The following is a 19,173-nucleotide window of genomic DNA, read 5'->3' on the forward strand; positions in this document are numbered from 1 at the left end:
AAATTAGGTTTTATATAGGTGCGTATGTATAGGAAAAACATAATGTATATAGCATTTGGCCCTATCCATGATTTCAGGCCTCCACTGGGGGCCATAGAAATGTTTTTTGCGTATTGACCTTGTGCTCTGCGAATTTGCTAAATTCACTTACCAGAGCTCGTAGCTTTTTGTAGATTCCTGAGGCTATCCTGGATGTGCAGTCATGTCCTCTGCAAATAGAGATGGCTTTCTTTGTTCGTTCCTAAACTGAAACCTTTTCTTTCTTTTTCTCGCCTTGGTGCACTTATTAGAGCCTCCAGTGCAGTGCTGACTACAAGTAGTGAGAGAGGACACCGCGTTCCTGATCTCAGGAGAGAGACAGTCTCGGAGTTTATTTATTATAAGAAAAGAATCTAGTTTTCCTCCCAGATACTTGGCCCCTTGTTCCCAAGACTCTTGACTGAATGATTCAGCCTTTCCTCACTGATGAGAAATGCCAGCTTTACTGTGTATTTAATTCTTACATATGCTTGTGTCTGTTTCTGTATCAAGATACTCCCTGTAATTCAGTGTTTAACTTTGATATGTAAATGTATAATGGAAATTAGAAGGCGGAGTTAGAGTTTAGTATGGCTCAAGGCTTTCCTGGGAGACACTTGGTAAGTACTTTCCAAAGTGAGGGAGGGGCTCCAGAGGAAATGCAGAGAAGGTGGGAGGTGAGGCGGCCACCAGCTAGCATGCTGCTGTTTCTGAGAGCCTGTCAGAGAGAGGGCTTTATTTTATTGTCATTAAAGAAGCTCTCTTAACCCACCACGGTGGTTAGGAACAGGTGTGAAGGAGATGAACCAAGTGTGGTCGCCCAAAACACAAGGTCGTCCTAGCAGAAGAGCCCGGGCTGGGGGGGACAAGGACAGGACTCTGGAGCGACACTGAGGCTGTCGAGATGAGCATTGCTGTGTTTGATTCTTAAGGCAAAGGCCAAGGTGGGTCTGGCAGCAAGGCGGAGAAGACGCTGGGCGACTTTGCGGCTGAGTACGCCAAGTCCAACAGGAGCACGTGCAAGGGCTGCATGGAGAAGATAGAAAAGGTGAGAGCTTGGGAGTTCTGACCCCTGGCTTTCTGGACTTCTCGCGGTGGGTGTCATTGGGTATCTCGAGAGAAAAGAAAAATCAGGGGCTCTAGGTGGTAACTCAACACCCGTGGTTAAAAATACAGTGAAGATCTTAGTAGAGACGGGAGGTGACAATGACCTTTCTTCTAGACAGGTCTGGCCCTGATTACTCACGGTCCAGGCCTCGTGTATGTGCTATGTCCCTCTTAGGGGACCTGAGAGAATCTGGAAGCATATACACGGGGGTCTCTTCTGGACTCAGCTGTGGCTGGGGGAAGGCTATTGGTCTGACTTGTGGTGGCATTAAGTTTAAGGAGTGGGTGTGTTCCCAGCTGTGAGCCCCCAGGTTTCTTCTGTTGAGTCAGGAACTTCATTATCCAGCCTTTCCTACTGATTATAGTCCTTGAACATCTGTGGGATGCAGATGGAAGGGTAAGCCTGTGCCCTCCAGCCTTGTCACCCTTCTCATCTCACGTAACCTTCTAACTGATTAGTTTAAGGCATCGATTGAAGATTTCTACCTCCTCCAAGTATTGTACAGGAAATCAAGGTGAGCCGCCAGGTGTCTCCAAAGGAAAAACATGAAATTGCTAGATCTTCTCCAGCTACCGTCAGCCCCCAAAAATTTGAGGTGAAAGCTAGGGTTCTGAGGGGATTGCCAGAAGCTGTGTACTGTTGAGTGTGGCTTGGCCTGAAGGCGATAGTTAGTGTCGGCGCCCCTTGGGCTGAGTTTTCCAGATCTGGGGCTCACAGGAATGACCACTCGTCTGTGGGCCTGGAAATTGTCAGCCTGGGCAGGATGGCAGGACCAGGTTCTAGCTTAGGGGCTTATTACCGCTTCTTTGGCGGTCTTCATAGGTTAAGAGACTGGAGTCTAGGGGGTAGAGGGGATTGCAGAAAATCCCTGTGGAGTTGGGGGCCTGCAGTGTGGCACCCAGCTGCTGTTGTAGGCCCTAGCTCCGCCTGGCGCGCTGTAGTAGGAGGTGTTCTTATCCCTGCTCCAGGTCAGCAGAACCTCTCGGGGAAGTGTTACCGCTTCCTCACCTGCCCAGGCAGGTGGGTATATGTACGTAGCTGATTGGAATTGACCCCATTTTAAATGGGGGTGCTGAGGCCTGAGGATAACATACAACCCTTGTTGGCATAAAAGAGCCAAAACCTCCCAGCTGCCCTCACGTTGCCCTTGGCCTGGACCTGAGGCCCCTCGCTGGCTGGAGCATGACTGGCTGGAGCACCGGCTGGCTCCTGTTGCCCCCTGGGCCCCTGATGTTTCACCATCCTTCCTTCTCTGTCTCCCGGTACCACATGTGGTTTTTCCTGCAGGGCCAGATGCGCCTGTCCAAGAAGATGCTGGACCCAGAGAAGCCCCAGCTGGGCATGATCGACCGCTGGTACCACCCAAACTGCTTCGTGAAGAACCGGGAGGAGCTGGGGTTCCGGCCCGAGTACAGCGCGAGCCAGCTCAAGGGCTTCAGCCTCCTGTCTCCGGAGGATAAAGAAGCCCTGAAGAAGCAGCTCCCGGGAGTCAAGACTGAAGGGTGCGTGGGGGGCCGTGGGAGGCACCATCGTGGCTCAGTGACAGGCTTGTTGGAGGCCCGGAGACCCCACAGATTGCACACCACTCCTGTGTTTGCCCGTGCTGACCGTCAGAAAGCCAGGGGATGTGGACTGGGTGACGGTGGCCACACAGCTCTGCCCTCCCCCAGCTGTGGGAGTGGAGGACAGTGGGGAAGGGCTGGAGGGAACTCCCAGTGTCCCTTCCTGCAGCTCCTGGGGTCTGTGCCCCCTTCCACCTCTGATCCCCAGGGACAGGCAGAACGAGCGGGGCCGACTTGCCCACGATAGCCTTTCAGACATTGAGAGACACTCCTGCCCTGTCTGTGTAGTCCCCTTGCCTAGGAAAGCCACCAGGTTTCCTCTGACCCCTTTGTGACACGCTGTCACATCCCCACGGCATCCTCGTGTGTGAGTGTGTCCCTTTGTGTCTGGGTCTCTCTGAGAACAGTGCTGAGAGCATCGTGACTGCTGTTAGGGGCAGGGGGCAAGGGGGCCCTGGCCATCGATAGGAATTTCCTTGCTTTAGAGTTCAGGATGGTACGGGTTCCATATGGTCTTAACAGTTAGGATGACACAACCTGTGAGTAACTCTCTTGAGTCCGTGGACACTTACTCTTTCCTCTTTTCCTTCTGCTGGTCGCTCAGCCCCAGTCTATGGTTGCTTGGTCACCAGCACACCCAAGGCGGCGTGGTAGGGCTGTGGTGTGCACCCTGCCCTTGAGACAGTGACTGTGGGGCGTGTTAGGATCAGGGTGACCCTGACCCCCCTCACGCAGCCTTCAGGCTTTATTTCAGTTCCTAACACACAAGTTCCTTGCACAGCACTTGTGGTTCTAGAACGTGTAAGAAAACTAGAAAATCGGGCCCATGGATTAAAAAGTTCTCAGGGCATCACAGCACGTGATGTAGATGTAGGAACAAGTGCGCTCACGTTTATGCCATGACAGCAGCCAGAACTGACTGCGCACTTTTGGCGTGCCAGGCACTATGCCAAGCACTGTGCGTGGGATGTTTTATTTAACCATCACCACAGTCCTGTAAGGTAGATGGTATTCTTTCTCCTGTTTTATCGATGAGGAAAAATGCAAGGGTTTGAATCTCAGGTCTGTGTGACAGCCGAAATTGGGTCTTAACCACCATGGCTGTCCTGCCCTGTCTTTATTGGCTCCTGATGACCCTCAGTGCACTCCCTCAAGTCAGGCAAGATGCTGCTGAACTTGGTCGGCCGTGTTGCAGACTGTTGACAGTACCTGGATCAGTTCTTCATTGGGCTCTAACTAGCAGCGCAGCTCAACCTGTGAGAACAGACTCTTGGCCTTAGAGGCCAAGCCGTTTGGCTTGAAGAGCTCGGCTCCTGGCAGTGTGCTTTGTCTTCCTGCCATCCAGCCCCTCAGCTATGAGCTTATCTCTAGCACAGTCCCTCCCAGAACCTTCCGGGCCGTCTCGTTGTTACCAAGAGGTACATGGGGTCTTTGACATCAGATGGGGCCTGAGCCCTGAATCCTGTACTGGGCTGTTCCAAGGCCCTGGAGCAACTTCTAACCCTGCTCCTTGGCAGCAGAGTGTCTTCTGAAGTCAGTTGTAAATCCTGCGTGAGCAGACAGGGAGCTTCTGGGAGCACTGAGAGAAAAGCGGGTGTGAGCAGGACCTGGCAGAGAGGAGTTCAGTGACGTTCAGATGCTGTGACACCCGAGTCACTGGGTTTCAGAGTTTTAGTGGCTCTGTTTCTTTCTCTTATTTCCTGTGTCTCTTTCAGAAAGAGAAAAGGCGATGAGGTGGATGGAGTAGACGAAGTGGCCAAGAAGAAATCTAAGAAAGAGAAGGACAAGGACAGTAAGCTGGAAAAGGCCCTCAAGGTGAGTTCTGAGCTGTCTCCTCTCACTGCTCTATCTCCATTCTCTTCCTCATTCTAAGAAGAAAGTTCAAGGAGGTGCGTGCGTCCCACTCACTAAGACCTTTAAGAATTCCCAAGTTGATAGTTGTTTTAAGTAGCATGGCTTTTTCCCCAGATTTTCTTCCCTCTTCCAAAAGAAACAGTTCTTTCTTGAAGGAGGATCCACATTAGGCTCTAGGTGCCAGACCAGTGGCCATGCTCCGGCGGGAGCTAAGCCATCCGTTCCCACTCGGCAGCCTCCCCCTCAGGTGGTAGGCTCGTACTTCGGCCACACGAAACGTCCCTCTGCACCCTGCACCTGTGGGGTCGCTTGCAAACTTTGGAAACTGATTATTAAATTCAAGGAAGCCAGAGGTTCTTACAATAGACAAATGGCTTGAAGAGGCAAAGTTATTCCGTGGTTTTTTTAAATGAAGATCTCTTTTTAGGAAAAAAGGAGTAGAATGCCTATAGTCAAAGAGGAGAAAACCACCATGAAATCAGTCCTCATTGCCCAGCGAGTCATCACTGTATTGGTTATACGTGCATTGAAGCAGATTAAAAATTATTAATCAGAAAATGCTGGATGTTTGGGAAACCCAGGGAGAACAGTCAGTCTCTTCTTGGGAACGTGGTTTCCATGAGCCATCTGCCCAGTTTTTTGCCAGCGGTGAAAAAATTGGAAGCGATTTCTGATCTGGTTCCAGTTGCTTGATAAGAATCACAAATTTGGTGTGATTGTCCTTCAGTAAAAAAAAAAAAATGTGTCTGCTGTGCACCAGATCTGGCTGCAGGGGAGCTGTGGTGCTGTTTTGCGTTTGGGTTTGGTGTTCTCTGTCTCCAGTGTTGTCAGAGGTAAAGTCAGCAAATTGAAAGGCTCCCACGGCCTGCCCACCCTAGCGCGTCTCTTCCCCCTGGCTTCCCATCCTTGGTCACGTGGGTGAAGTAGTTCTGCTTCTTTCTTTTAAACTTGTGCTTTCAGACTTTTTCCTTGTGCACCCTTGTCTCCATAACTGGTGGCCCAGCACACGGTGCTACAGGGAGGGGGGGTGACTGAGAGCCCTCACAGTGAAGCTGGGAAAGAGGCATGAGTCAGCCTGAGAGAGCTTTGTCAGTTAAAATCCTCCTCACTTGGTGCTGATAGAGACCCGTGGGTCCGGAGGGCTGGCATTTTCATCTGTGTTTTGCAGAGCTGGGCTCCGAGACCAGGTCACCACCCTGGAGAGGGAGGGCGCTCACCCTGGCCCCAGCTCTAACCCCAGGAGGCTAGTGCCTCCCTCAGCAAAGTGTTGTGAGAGTAAATGGCATGACGTGAAAAGGTCACCTGAAGACTAGGCTCTGCATAAACGTTACCTTAGAGATTTACAGCTCCCTTTGCAGAAGAGCTTCAGTCAGTTCTGCATGATACTGAGTGTCGTCCACTCCTCAGGAGATGAGCAGTGTTTGGGAGTTGTGCCCCTTGATTTCAGGCTAGTGGAGAACAGCCGCGCCCCACCTCCCTTAGGGCCGGACATGGGGCCGGATGGACCTGGTGCTTCCAGGCTCCTTCCTGCGTCTCCTGGTGTTTGTTACTGAGGGATGGCTTCCAGGGACCCTGGTGGCCCAGCTCCAGCCTTACCGTTCCCCTGCATGGTCTCCTCCCCATCTTCCACGGTGTTCTCCAAGTGGCCACATGCCATTGATATCTGCAGGAGGGCGGTGGGGCGTACACTTCCCTGTTGATAAGACCAGCTTAGTGGGAGCAGCTCAGCTAACCCGCAAGGACGTGGTGGGAGGCTGAGCAAAGCGGACTGGAGTCTTCTCCGGTTGGGTTTCTTCCTTTGAAAAGAGCTGGTGTCTCAGCTGCTGGGTCTCATCCATAGGCCCAGAATGACCTGATCTGGAACATCAAGGACGAGCTAAAGAAAGCGTGTTCAACCAACGACCTGAAAGAGCTGCTCATCTTCAACAAGCAGCAAGTGCCATCCGGGGAGTCAGCGGTGAGCTGCCTTTGTGTTAAGTGAGACGCGTGCGGCAGCCAGCTCGTGGTGGCGGGACTGTCCTAACGGAGTGTGGGAACCCTTCCGATTGCACAGCTGCTGGTTTTAATCGGCAGGGGTGAAAACTCAATGTTCATGTTGCATGGTCATCACCATCATGGTCACCATTTCCCAGGGACAGGACCGGACAGGCTCTCACGGGCCCTTCCAGACGTCCTCCACATGTTAAGCCTGGGTTTAGAGTTTTGGTGAGGACTGAGATGGGCTATCTATTTGCCGTGGGTGTCCATGCCACATACTTCGGCCCGAGGAATTCTCTTCCGCCTTCTTCCCGAACTGCCCGAGGGCTGCGAGGGAGTAGAGACCCCTCGTGGGAGGTAGGGTGCTGGCATCCTGCCCCTCCTCCTGCGTTGCTCTGTAGGAGAGGTTGCACTGCTCCTTGTGCAGAAACAGCGGATCCTCCGGACTCTGCTTTTATCTCCAAGTCACTGGAGAAGGGGGAGCTGCAGGGACACCACTCATGGAAGTACGGTCTCTCAGAGTACAAACATCCAAGCCCCAGCTGTAAACCAGCTGCCCCAGGATGTCAGAGGCCTTGGGGTGAGGTCTCTGCGTTTATAGTGAGCAAAGGCTGTGCAGATTCTTCGTCCCATGTTGGTAAACGTCCCTCTCTGTAGCAGCTCCTTTCCCCTCTGACTGACTCTTCACTGGCTTCAGATCTTGGACCGCGTGGCTGATGGCATGGTGTTTGGTGCCCTCCTTCCTTGCGAGGAATGCTCAGGCCAGCTGGTCTTCAAGAGCGATGCGTATTACTGCACTGGGGATGTCACTGCCTGGACCAAGTGTATGGTCAAGACACAGACACCCAACCGGAAGGAATGGGTCACCCCAAAGGTAAGGGGTCATGGTGAAGGACATCCTGGGATCTTAGCAAAAAACATCGTCCCACCTTCTGGGCTTGTCCACACTCCAGGTCACCATGGCTGCAGCGCAGTGTTCCTCAGACTCCCGTCCTCAGCATCAGAATATAAAGTTACAATGTTGGGCCTGTGCATTTGCAGACTACACCACTGGAGACCACAGCTCTCCTAACTGGAGCACAGGTCTGTCCAGTTGGTGTGAAATCCCCTTGCCTGCAAAAACCATGGGCTATTTTTATTTGTTTGCTAAGTGCCTGCTCTGTGCCAGGCACTGTTCTAGGCACAAGGGACATAATGGGGAATAAACGGATGATAATTCCTGTCTTTATAACAGGAGAGTTTTTCTTAAGGATATTTCCTCATCTTAGTGCCAGACTGGTAGGTGGGCCCAGAGTTCATGTATCTCCTGTTGATCTCGGTCTTTTTCCCTTTTTAATGGAACTACCTATTAAATTCTCAGAATTCAATGGGGGACCCTCATTTGGAGCTGTGCTGGTGGCAGCTGACTGCTGAGTCCGCCGGCGCCCTCAGACTCAGCCGAGCTGGCGCCTGGTGTAAGCGGGCGTTGCAGTCGGCTGCTCACTGGGATTTGGGGTTTGATCTCCATCCAGTTACCCCCGTGCTTACTCCTGGGGGTTAAACATTTGGAACAGTGGCCTGTAGGAAGCACTCAGTAACTGCTGCGTAAGTGCCACTTGGCACCACTTGCTCAGCAGCGTCTGGAATGGAACGTTTTTCCGCTGGCCTTCTTGCCCTGGCTTGTGTGTCTCTTCCTGCCTCTGTTCACTATGATCATCACACTCCCTGCTCCCTCCCAGGCCTTCTCTCTGTGTGAATGATCGCCCTGGAACAGATCTGAACTTGTCAGTTCCCCCACCCTTAAAATCTTCCCATGAGTCCCCATCTCCTACCGAAACGTTTTCCCAGTTTTTATGAGTGTGCAAATGTTTCAGACCCATTTGTGGATCTGTCTGCCTTTTTACTATCTTTAAGAAAATAGTAAGATGATAAGTAATATGGACTGTTTTGTGTTTTATGTATCAGTTGCACAGTATCTATCTATTTTTTTAAGGGTTATTTTAAAAGGGTATCTGCACGTGCAAGACATTTTTTCAGGTCAACAGCATGCTTGCTGCCAGTGCGAGTTCATGGATTCACAGACCCCCTGTAGTGACTGCTGCCCCCAGGGTTGTGGCCCCCAAAATTGAAGTCAGCTCCTTAGCTTGAATCCCCCCAAAACCCTCTAAGAGCTGGCTCTGTCGGCCTTCTGCAGCCCCTCTGCCACCCTTTTTCTCACAGACCACTCATAGCACCTCTGCACACGCATGCACGCACACCCACACTCCGCCCCCCATCTAATTTTTTACAGTCTCAGCAATAGGGAGCTAACTACTAGGGTTCCCAGCACACCACGATATGTCAGTCACATGCCTTTGCTTCCATGGCCCCCTGCTTTTTCGGCTCCTAGCCAACTCAGCAGGTCGCTGCCTCCGAGGAGCCCTCCCAGCATTCTCAGCCTTGCATCACCCTGGCATCTCTCTGGTGTAGACTTGGTCCTGTGTTCAAGTTTGCCTTCATATATCTGACTCTCGGTCAAGACCGAGCTGCTTTCTCAAGGGCGGAACCTGTCTGTCCAACCTCACTGTGATATGTGGCATGTCGGATGCTCAGCGTATGTTGGAAACAATCTGTCGCTTCTTTATCCAGCGGGCATTCACTGGATGTGGGTGGAACAGGGGCAGGCTCTTTCTTGATTGGATGAAGACTTAGCGTAGAACCCATGGTACTCCTGAACTGCATGTATTTGACATGTGTTGGGAGACGCTTAGAGCGAGGCCCCTTGTAATCACCTGGGGTGAGATGGACTGTGCTGGCAGTAGATGTGAATAGAACACTGCCTGTTGCTGGGCTGTCTGCATCCCTGTTCCCTTCTAGGGAGCGAAGAGAATTACCCTCTTTCCTCTCAGGTGGTAATCTCTCTCCCAGAGTGTGCAGTCTTGGCTTTTGGTCACAGGAGGGACATGTGACCCCAGAGAGGCCTGTTGACTCTAGACGGGAACGACTCGAGAATGAGGCCTGGAGGCCGTGGTCGGGTTCCAGCAGTGGTTGAGAACCAGATTGTCAACTGATCTTTTTTTAAAAAGGAAAATATTTTTCTCTTAAAGCATCTGCAGTCCCAGCTGTATTTTAAGTGTAGATCTGCTAGAAGTAAGTACTTTACCAACAGTAATACTATATTTCATATTAGAAACTTGACATTTTCCTATTTATGTTAATCTTGATTAATCTGGATAAGCCAAATCCTCTTTGCTCTATTGGGTGGTTCTTTCAAGGGAGAACTGATTTCTTAACTAAAACTGGATTTCTTTAGGAATTCCGAGAAATCTCTTACCTCAAGAAACTGAAGATCAAAAAGCAGGACCGGATATTCCCCCCAGAGACCAGCGCCCCAGCGGCAGCAGCACCCCCGCCCTCCTCAGTCTCAGTACCCGCCACTGTGAACGCCTCTGCTCTGCCAGGTACAGCTGCAGGGCTGGCTGCAGGTGGCGTGGGCTGGGGCCCTGATCTTGCGGGGAAGAGGGTGTCCTTCTGGATTCTCTGTCTGTGGATCTGATGGGGAAGCCCTGCCCTGCTTCTCCCCTCCGGCAGCAGGAGGAGGAGGTCTGGGAGGGGGGCCCCTAAGAAAGCCAGGTAGGCAGCCTTGCCTGGAGTGGCGTTCAGAATATCCTGCCCGACTTTGCACCATGGAGCATCTTTCCAGGTCTCGCTCCCCTGCTTCCAGGCAGCCCTGTACCCATCAGTCATCCTCATCCTGCTGTGTTGCCTGGGTCTCTGTTGCATACCAGCGGAGACCTGTTGTGTGTGTTGTCAGCACAGGGAGTTACTGATCCGTAGTGGTGGGAAATGCTCCATGCCAACGAAGACAGGTCAGTTTGTGTTTTTCTGGCAGGAGAAACCCACCGCTTTGTTTACTCAGACACATGGAATAGGCTAATGGTTAGGGCCACAGTTTGACGGGTGGAGGACGAAGGTCTGTCCCTGAACGTGAGACCGTTAGTGACCTCCTTCTGTACCCCGGAGAGGGACGTGTGGATGTTCGTCCTGAGTCCACTCCGCTGCTTGCAGCCTGGGTCCACAGGCACATGTCGCGGGCCGGGCGGGGTCAGCCCCTGCTCTGGGGATCCCTCCTGCTTTCCCCTCACTTACGATTCACACAAACTGAGTGACTTTGTTCCCCATGCAGACCTCTGCCCGTTTCAGTGAAAGTCTGTCGGGGTCCCCAGTTGTTTGCTCTCACTTGGAGGGTGTCTCCCTACAGCATATCTTGTTCCAGAAAAGTGTAACCAGCACAACATTCCCATTTGCCACAAACAAAGGCACAGCCTCTCCCGGGGCTTCCTGCCCTGTGGTCAGGGCTGGACACCTACAATGCAATGCCAGGGTCCTTTCTGCCCGGCATCAGTTGTCTCAGCTCAGTGTGACCATGCTGACCCAAGCTTTGAGTGGCTGACGAGTCTGGTTTTTTAATACGGGGTTCATCAATAAGTATTGCATAAGAACTGCCGTTTATTTTTAGCTGTAAAGAGGGAGCAGAGTAATAGTAGGAATTGGGAGTTCATGTGCCCACCCCTTGTTGTCCCATCGCACTGCCCAGCCTCCTGGTCCCCTCTGCCCAAATGCAGCCTCCCTAGTCTGCCTGTGGAGCAGTCCCAGGAGCCCCCGTCTACCCCGGATCACGGGTGGCAAGGCTGGCCTGTGGGTCGAGCAGCGTGATTGCGGGGTTTCTGCCCCACCTGGTCCTGTCTGTGCCGAGGGATGAGCACAGGTTCTCAGGGGCAGTTTCCTGTCCTCTGCTTTCCTGCTTGCCCCTTACATCTGTCTTCAGAGACTTTTCCCTCAGGAGAAGCTGGTCGGAGCGGGGTGCTGAGGCTGTCCAGGGGCCCTGCAGCCTTCCTGGGGAGCCGCCCTGCCTGATGATCCTGTCTTTCATCCCAGACAAGCCGTTATCCAACATGAAGATCCTGACTCTTGGGAAGCTCTCCCGGAACAAGGATGAAGTGAAGGCCACGATCGAGAAACTGGGGGGAAAGTTGACAGGCACAGCCAGCAAGGCCTCCCTGTGCATCAGTACCCAAAGTGAGTTTAATCTTGTTTGTAAGACAGAGAGAGTGCTGTGTCTCTCACGATTGTGATGAGGATGCAGTGAGGTGAAGTGCTGAGCACGGTGTCTGACACACAGAGGGCACTCAAGCAAATCTGTCTCTTATCAGCATCATCCTTGAGGTTCTTAGGAAGGGAAGCCAGCTTGTACTTGGCATCGCTGCTCCATGTTTTGTGTGTTCACACGTGTCTTCTGTTTCCGGCTAAGGCTGTAGCTGACTGTTCTCACACCTAGCACTGATCCATGAGATGGTGGTGGGTTTGCTGCCAAAATAGAAGTTCACAGCTTAAGTTTGTTTGGAAAATGCAGAGTTAAAGGAAGGTAAACAGGTTTCTTTGCAGGCTGATCATGCTGACGGCCGTGTGAGTCTCCGAGACCAGACAGATCGTATACGGCATTTCCCGTGTGAATTTGGCTTCAGGGTCCTTTTTCTGTGGAATGCCTAGTGACATCTCATTCCATGGAATGGTTTGGAGAAGGTGGCACTAACTCACACCTTAGAGAAGGGGGAATGTGGCTGATAGGAAACGGCTGTTGAGTTAAGCCCCTGCGCACTAGATTTGGAGGGAAAGGAAAGCTGTGTGTGATGAGGTTTGGAAGTACTCGGTAAATATGATGCTAGTAATTTGAGCTTTAGGTTTAGTTTTAAACTTATTGTTTAGTTTTGGTTTTTTTTTCCTTTTGATTTGAACAGAGGAGGTGGAAAAGATGAATAAAAAGATGGAGGAAGTGAAAGAGGCCAACCTCCGCGTTGTGTCTGAGGATTTCCTGCAGGACGTCTCCACCTCCACCAAGAGCCTTCAGGAGTTGCTCTCAGCCCACATCTTGTCCCCCTGGGGGGCCGAGGTGAAAGCGGAGCCTGTGGAAGTAGCGGCCCCAAGAGGGAAGTCAGGGGCAGCGCTCTCCAAGAAGAGCAAGGGCCCTGTCAAGGAGGAAGGTGAGGCCCCACCCGGAGGGCCAGAACCAGGGGTGCCAGTGGCCCCATTCTGCTATGGGTCGTGGGCCTATCCCAGGCCAGCTGGGTCTCTGCCCTTGTGGAGCCTTGCCCTTTGTGCACCTGAAAGGGGCTCTTGAATGCTGCCGGGAACAACTCTCTGAATTCGTTTTCCCCGGCCCAGGATGGTGGGTGCAGATGCAAGAGAAACAGCTCACTTGCCTTGCGTCTACCTTCCCCTTAACTCTAATTTAATGTTTTTGTTTCTCCATTCCCTTCCAAGGAAGCAACAAATCTGAAAAGAGAATGAAATTAACCCTTAAAGGAGGAGCAGCTGTCGATCCTGATTCTGGTGAGCAGAGCGGGCTGTGCTCACCCAGTTCGTTAGGAGACCGGGTGGGAGGGAGCCTCCCCAGTCCTGGGAGTGCACGCCTCCTGTGGGGAACCTCCCGAAGGTGGTGGTCACACATCCAGGCAGTTGTGGGCCCCGCACCTGGGGACCCCCTTCTCCCTGGGCGCCCTGGCCCCTCTGTGGGGGAGAAAACTGTAGGAGCTTTTTCTGCAACAGGTCTGGAACATTCTGCACACGTCCTGGAGAAGGGTGGGAAGGTCTTCAGCGCCACCCTCGGCCTGGTCGACATCGTGAAAGGAACCAACTCCTATTACAAGCTGCAGCTGCTGGAGGATGACAAGGAAAGCAGGTGCGTCCTGGGGGCAGGAGAGTGTCTGCGAGGCGTGCTGGTTCATGCAGTGCTGTCAGCCTCATGAGACCGGTACCTGGCGAATTCAGTCTCCTCCCAGCAAACACGGGGTCCACGCCTTTAATGAGAGAGGGAAGAAGCCATCCCCCCAGACGGCCTTGCTCTCCTGCGTCCCGTCCTGCCCTCCTCACAGGATGCCATGTCTCGTCTTCTCCCACCTTTCTTTTCTTGTAGCCACTAGAAGAATCTAGATTTTCTGATACCTTTACCTGTGTTTTAAAACTTCTGAAGCAAATAGTTTAGCAGGAACTAAACGTTACTCTTTAATGTTACTTCAAACACCCCCGTTACTAAAGATGTTTGAGTTTGCTTTTTTTATTATTATTATAAATATGGTGCACTAGGCCAGGGCTCTTTCTGGGATGCTGAGGGGCTGGGCGGGCTTCTCCCATCCACACCCTTCAGGCAGGGTTGTCTTCACCTCAGAGCTGATGGTCCCTCAGTACAGCCAGCATGGCCTGGGAGCTGTGGAGCTGGAAAGGTGTGTGGAAGGACCTCTCACTAAATTCTGATGGTGAAAAAACATTTGGAAAAAGTTATTGTCATATGTTAAACTGGACCATTTCTTTTTAGCAAATGAAAACAATGTACCTGTTAGAACTCCAGGAGATCCCAAAAGCTTTACTAGTTGAAAGGCAAACCCCCGTGAAAATGGTAACCCTAGTCAGTGGTGCCTCAGTTTGGAAGCACTAATGGCCCGTCTTCAGCTTTTCACCAGACTTTGCATGTAAAAGGTGGACATCAGAATTGACTGTAAAAGAGTACAGAGTATCTGGTTGGCTACTTGAAGTTTGTGAAAAAATAAACCCTATATCATTTAGTTTATTACCTAGGCTTGTCAGAGATTTCAAATTCAAAAAATGGTTTTTTACTTGTAAAACATACGTCCTAAAAGCTAGATGTACATTGTAGTACAAGAGAAGGAATACAGTTTTTGTAGAAATATACAGGGGACCTTAAACTGTTAAATGACAGGCAGTGAGAATGAAATTGTCCACCACCAGCAACAGAGACTCTAATGGGGAATGTGGGCGTGTACGGTCTTCTGGTGGCTTAGATTTATTGTTTTTTAGAGTGAAAGGGTAGTGTGGGCTGTTAGGATCAGAAAATTTTTTCAGGCTAGGTCAGCATGGCGTCTTACAAACATTTCCATGGAAGGAAACCCAGCAGAGAAGGAATTTATATGCCTCTGGGCAGCAACCCAGAAAACCAGCAGGAAGCCCCAAATTTTCTTTGAACTCTGGTTTTATCTTAAAAATGCATACAAATCTTGTGTTTGGGTTTCTGGTATATCTGTACTTACTAGATGGAAAATTTAACTTATGCATTACGTTATTTCCACTGAGAAAAATTAATGCACCCTAAGTTAGGCACCTAGGGTACCATACCTGTGAATGTGCCTAGACTGAGATGGAAACTAAAAATGATAGCCTGGGTCTGTAGGCTGACCCTGTGTGCCGCTGTCCACCCCTGCAGTTTCATCACGTCTCGGCCTCTGATCTGAGCCAAAAGTTTGTCATTATTTTTAGGGTATATCATTATTGGTTGCATTACCTTGAACATGTGATTTCCAGACGATACTTGGTGTTATTTCTTTGGGGAGAGGAATTGGATGTTTCTATGTAAAAGGCCTAGAGGCCCCAGGATTGGCTCCTCAAGCGTGGCTGCCAGATCCAAGCTTAACCTGTTCTTTGTTACTCTTTATAGTGCCTTTGCCAATATGATTTGAAAGGGCGTTCTTTAATTATTTTAAACTTACTGTAACCCTCAGTTTAGAAGTAAAATAAAGTTCCTGATTGTCATATGGGTTCCTTTTGTTTCTCGGTGTCAGTCACCATCATTTTTGGGTGTTTGCAGTTCTTTCGTGCCCAAGTGCAAAGGCGGGGAAGGGAAATTCATCCTGACCTGTGACCAGCTGACCCGCAAATTTGTAGCTGATGCTCTACCTCTCCCCCGACAGGTACTGGATATTCAGGTCCTGGGGCCGTGTGGGCACAGTGATTGGTAGTAACAAGCGGGAGCAGATGCCGTCCAAGGAGGATGCCATTGAGCACTTTATGAAATTGTACGAAGAGAAAACTGGGAATGCCTGGCACTCCAAAAACTTCACAAAGTATCCCAAAAAGTTCTACCCTCTGGAGATTGACTACGGCCAGGTAAGCACTTCCTGTTCTTAGCCCATCTAGTTCTAAGAAAAGGAAGGGAGACCATGTTTACAAAACACGCTGTGGATCACATGGTGTCACTGGTGAATGCTACCAAATGTGTAAAGAATTAATACCAGTCCTTAAACACTTCTCAAGTCATTATATGAGACCAGTATTACCCCGATACCAAAGCCAGACAGAGACATCACAAGAAAACCAAAGACCAATATTTCTATGATTATAGATGCAAAATCTTCAACAAAATACTAACAAACTGAATCAAGCAACATGTAAAGATTCATATACTGTGACCGAGTGGGATTTATCCCAGGAATGCAAGGTTGGTGCAACATCAAAATCAAGCAGTGTCGTATAGCGTGTGAATAGAATAAAGGACAAAAGTCACATGGGCATCCTAGTAGACACAGAAAAGGCATTTAATACAATCCAGCACCCTCCATGAATAAAAGCCACACCATGAAATATGAGACTTTTTTTTTTTTTAAAGATCAACACCTGAGCTAACATCTGCTGCCAATCTTTTTTTTTTCTTCTCCCTAAAGCCTCCCATACACAGTTGTATATTCTTGTTGTTGGTCCTTCTGGTTCTGCTATGCAGGATGCCGCCTCAGCATGGCTTCATGAGTGGTGCCATGTCTGCATCCAGGATCTGAACCAGCGAAAACCCAGACTGCCAAAGCAGAGCGTGCAAACTTAACTGCTCAGCCACAGGGCTGGCCCCAAAGTATGAGAGCTTGATGAGAATAATTTTAGCATTTTTAAGACCATCAAAGAGGGGAAGGCTTTGAAGTTCTCCCTAAACAGAACTGGGAGTAACACATGGATTTCAGATAGGGCTTCTTATCTGAACCTGTGTTTCATCATGGATCGTGTGACCTGGTTTATCATCAAGATAGAATTATAGTGACTTGACATGCTCTGCCAGGTCACCGGTTTTGGGGGGTGGGGTCTATTTTGAGGTATAATTGACATTTAACATTGTATTAGTTTCATGTGTACAACATAATAATTTGATATTTATATATATCGTGAAATGATCACAAGTCTAGCTAACATCCATCACCATATATAGTTATAAAATTTCTTTTCTTGTGATAACTTTTAAGATCTCCTCTCTTAGCAACTTTCAAATATGCAGTGCAGTATTAACTGTAGTCACCATGCTGTACATCACAGCCCTCTGGCTTATTATTTACTTTTTAAATTTTACTTTACTATTATTTTTTTATTTTACTTTACTGTTATTTTTTAATTACTTAATATTTAATTATTATTTTACTGTATGTTTTTTACTTTACTATTATTACCATTATATACTTATTATTACCAACTTCCAGTTGGTACCTTTTGACCACCTTCACCTGTTTTGCCCACCCCTCGCCTCTGGCAACCACTAGTCTGTCTCTGTGTGAATGAGCTCCTGGGTTTGTTTTTTGAGGCCGGGAGGGAAGTTGAACTGCATGTAAGTGAGATTGTACGGTATTTGTCTTCCTCTGTCTGACTTATCTCACTTAGCATAATGCCCTCAGGGTCCATCCATGTTGTTGCAAATGGCAGGATCTCGTTCTTTTTTATGGCTGAATAATAATGTGTTCTCTGTATTTTCCACATTTTCTTTATCCATCTAGGGGTGCTTAGGTTGTTTCCATGTCTTGGCTGTTATAAATAATGCTGCTATGAACGTCGGGGTGCAGATATCAAGATAGTGATTTTGTTTCCATTGGATAAATACCCACGAGTGGAATTGCTGGATCATATGATAGTTCTAGTTCTGATTTTTTGAGGAACCTCCATACAGTTTTCCATAGTGGCTGCACCAATTTACATTCCCACCAACAGTACACAGGGCTCCATTTTCTCCACATCCTCGCCGACACTTCTCTCTCGTCTTTTTGAAAATAGCCATTCTAACAGGTGTGAGGTGATATTTCATTGTGGTTTTGATCTGCATTTCCCTGATGATTAGTGATGTTGAGCATCTTTTCATGTACCTGTTGGCCATCCTTATGTCTTTGGAAAAATATCTATTCAAATCCTCTGTCCATTTTTCAATCACAGTGTTTGGTTTTTTTGCTGTTGGATTGTATGAGTTCTTTATATATTTTGGATATTAGTCCCTTATTAAATATATGATTCGCAATTATTTTCTCCCATTCAGTAGGTTGCCTTTTCATTTTGTTGATGGTTTTCTTTGCTATGCAAATAGGTCACAATTTTTAATTCCAAATTACTTCTTACTAATTTCCTAATATCTCTCTTATCTCTATTTGTAGCTTGGCCATCTCCCTGCATACATTACCCAACAGTTTTCAGTTGTCTTTTGGCTATTTTTGTGGCCATTTTGTTTTAACAAAATACCTGCCTTATTCTTGTCAAAACCTATTAACTTACATAGTCAGGGAAAAAATACACATTTATTGTGCAGGAGAAAGATTTGTAGATGGGTACAGGTTTCTTTTTTTTTTTTAGGTTGGCACCTGAGCTAACAACTCTTGCCAATCTTTTTTTTTTTCTCCCTGCTTTTTTTCTCCCCATATCCCCCCAGTATATATATATATAGTTATATATATATAGTCTATGTATAGTTGTAGGCCCTTCTAGTTGTGGCATGTGGGACGCCACCTCACCATGGCCTGATGAGCAGTGCCATGTCCGTGCCCAGGATCCGAACCAGCAAAACCCTGGGCCACTGAAGCGGAGTGCACAAACTTAACCACTCGGCCACGAGGCCGGCCCTAGATGGGTACAGATTTTAATTCCAAATCTTTGAGGCCTAGCATGTCTCAAAGGTGGAATTCTTTAGTTTCTAGAAAGTGTCATGAGTTCTCGGCACTGAGATCAGAATTTAACTGTTGTCTAATATTGAGGTAGAGACCTTGGACTTTAGGGTTGGAGAGACTTGATCTGACTCAGCAGTGCCCCCTACTGAGTTAGTTTTCCAATTTCAAAAATGTATCTGTTTTCGAAATTTTTGAGAAAGACAAAGGTACGAAAAATAAAAATCATCCAAGATTAACCACAAAGTCACGGTATGTGTCTTTCTTCAGTCTTCTTTCATTTCACGGGTACTTCTTCCCACAATAAAATTGGAGTCTTTCCTTCCGTACTGTGTTGCGCCCACCTGCTCTGTGCCTTAATGTACCAGGAATGTTCCCCATGTCTTCTAGAACGGTGCTATCCAAGAAAAATATGTGAGCACCTATGCAGTTTTAAATATTTTAGTAGCTACATTTTACAAAAACAAAAACACTGCAATGAATACTAGGAATTTATGTAACCCAGGACATCCAGAGTATATTATCATTTCACTATGTAGTTATCAATAAAATTATTGAGATATTTTACATTCTTTTTTTTTTTTTTACCAAATCTTTGAAATCTGGTGTATTTTTAATCCTTACAGCACATCTCCATTTAGACTAACTGCATTTTAAAACCAGTGGCCGCTGTGTTAAACTGCACTGACCCAGAGCATCGTTTCTTAAGGCTATATGGAATTCCATGCTGTGGATGGCCGTGATTCTTAATTTACCAAACACACCCCCCCTCCCGCCCCCCAAATTAGGCATTTAGATTATCTCCAGGTATTTGTTTATAATAATGCTGAAATACATATAAACATCTGTGTACCTGTGTGATTATTACCATTAGAGATGGAGTTGCTGGTCACAGAGTATGTGCATTGAAATAAGGCTTTTAACACATTGATCGTTTTGCCTTCCAGTGAAG

General features: G+C 48.6%; 1 protein-coding gene across 1 annotated transcript in view; it reads left to right on the plus strand.

Annotated features, from left to right (window-relative positions):
• Positions 1 to 19,173, plus strand: part of PARP1 (poly(ADP-ribose) polymerase 1) — a 52,828-nt gene that overhangs the window by 21,227 nt on the left and 12,428 nt on the right. The window contains exons 3-13 of the mRNA XM_046679218.1: positions 951 to 1,066; positions 2,414 to 2,628; positions 4,404 to 4,503; positions 6,383 to 6,499; positions 7,217 to 7,393; positions 9,791 to 9,938; positions 11,416 to 11,556; positions 12,276 to 12,518; positions 12,799 to 12,867; positions 13,084 to 13,216; positions 15,237 to 15,432. Coding sequence (XP_046535174.1) covers positions 951 to 1,066; positions 2,414 to 2,628; positions 4,404 to 4,503; positions 6,383 to 6,499; positions 7,217 to 7,393; positions 9,791 to 9,938; positions 11,416 to 11,556; positions 12,276 to 12,518; positions 12,799 to 12,867; positions 13,084 to 13,216; positions 15,237 to 15,432 — 1,655 coding nt within the window. The remainder of the gene's footprint in view (positions 1 to 950; positions 1,067 to 2,413; positions 2,629 to 4,403; positions 4,504 to 6,382; positions 6,500 to 7,216; positions 7,394 to 9,790; positions 9,939 to 11,415; positions 11,557 to 12,275; positions 12,519 to 12,798; positions 12,868 to 13,083; positions 13,217 to 15,236; positions 15,433 to 19,173) is intronic.

The sequence above is a fragment of the Equus quagga genome, chromosome 12, assembly GCF_021613505.1.
Source record: "Equus quagga isolate Etosha38 chromosome 12, UCLA_HA_Equagga_1.0, whole genome shotgun sequence".
Lineage (NCBI taxonomy): Eukaryota > Metazoa > Chordata > Mammalia > Perissodactyla > Equidae > Equus > Equus quagga.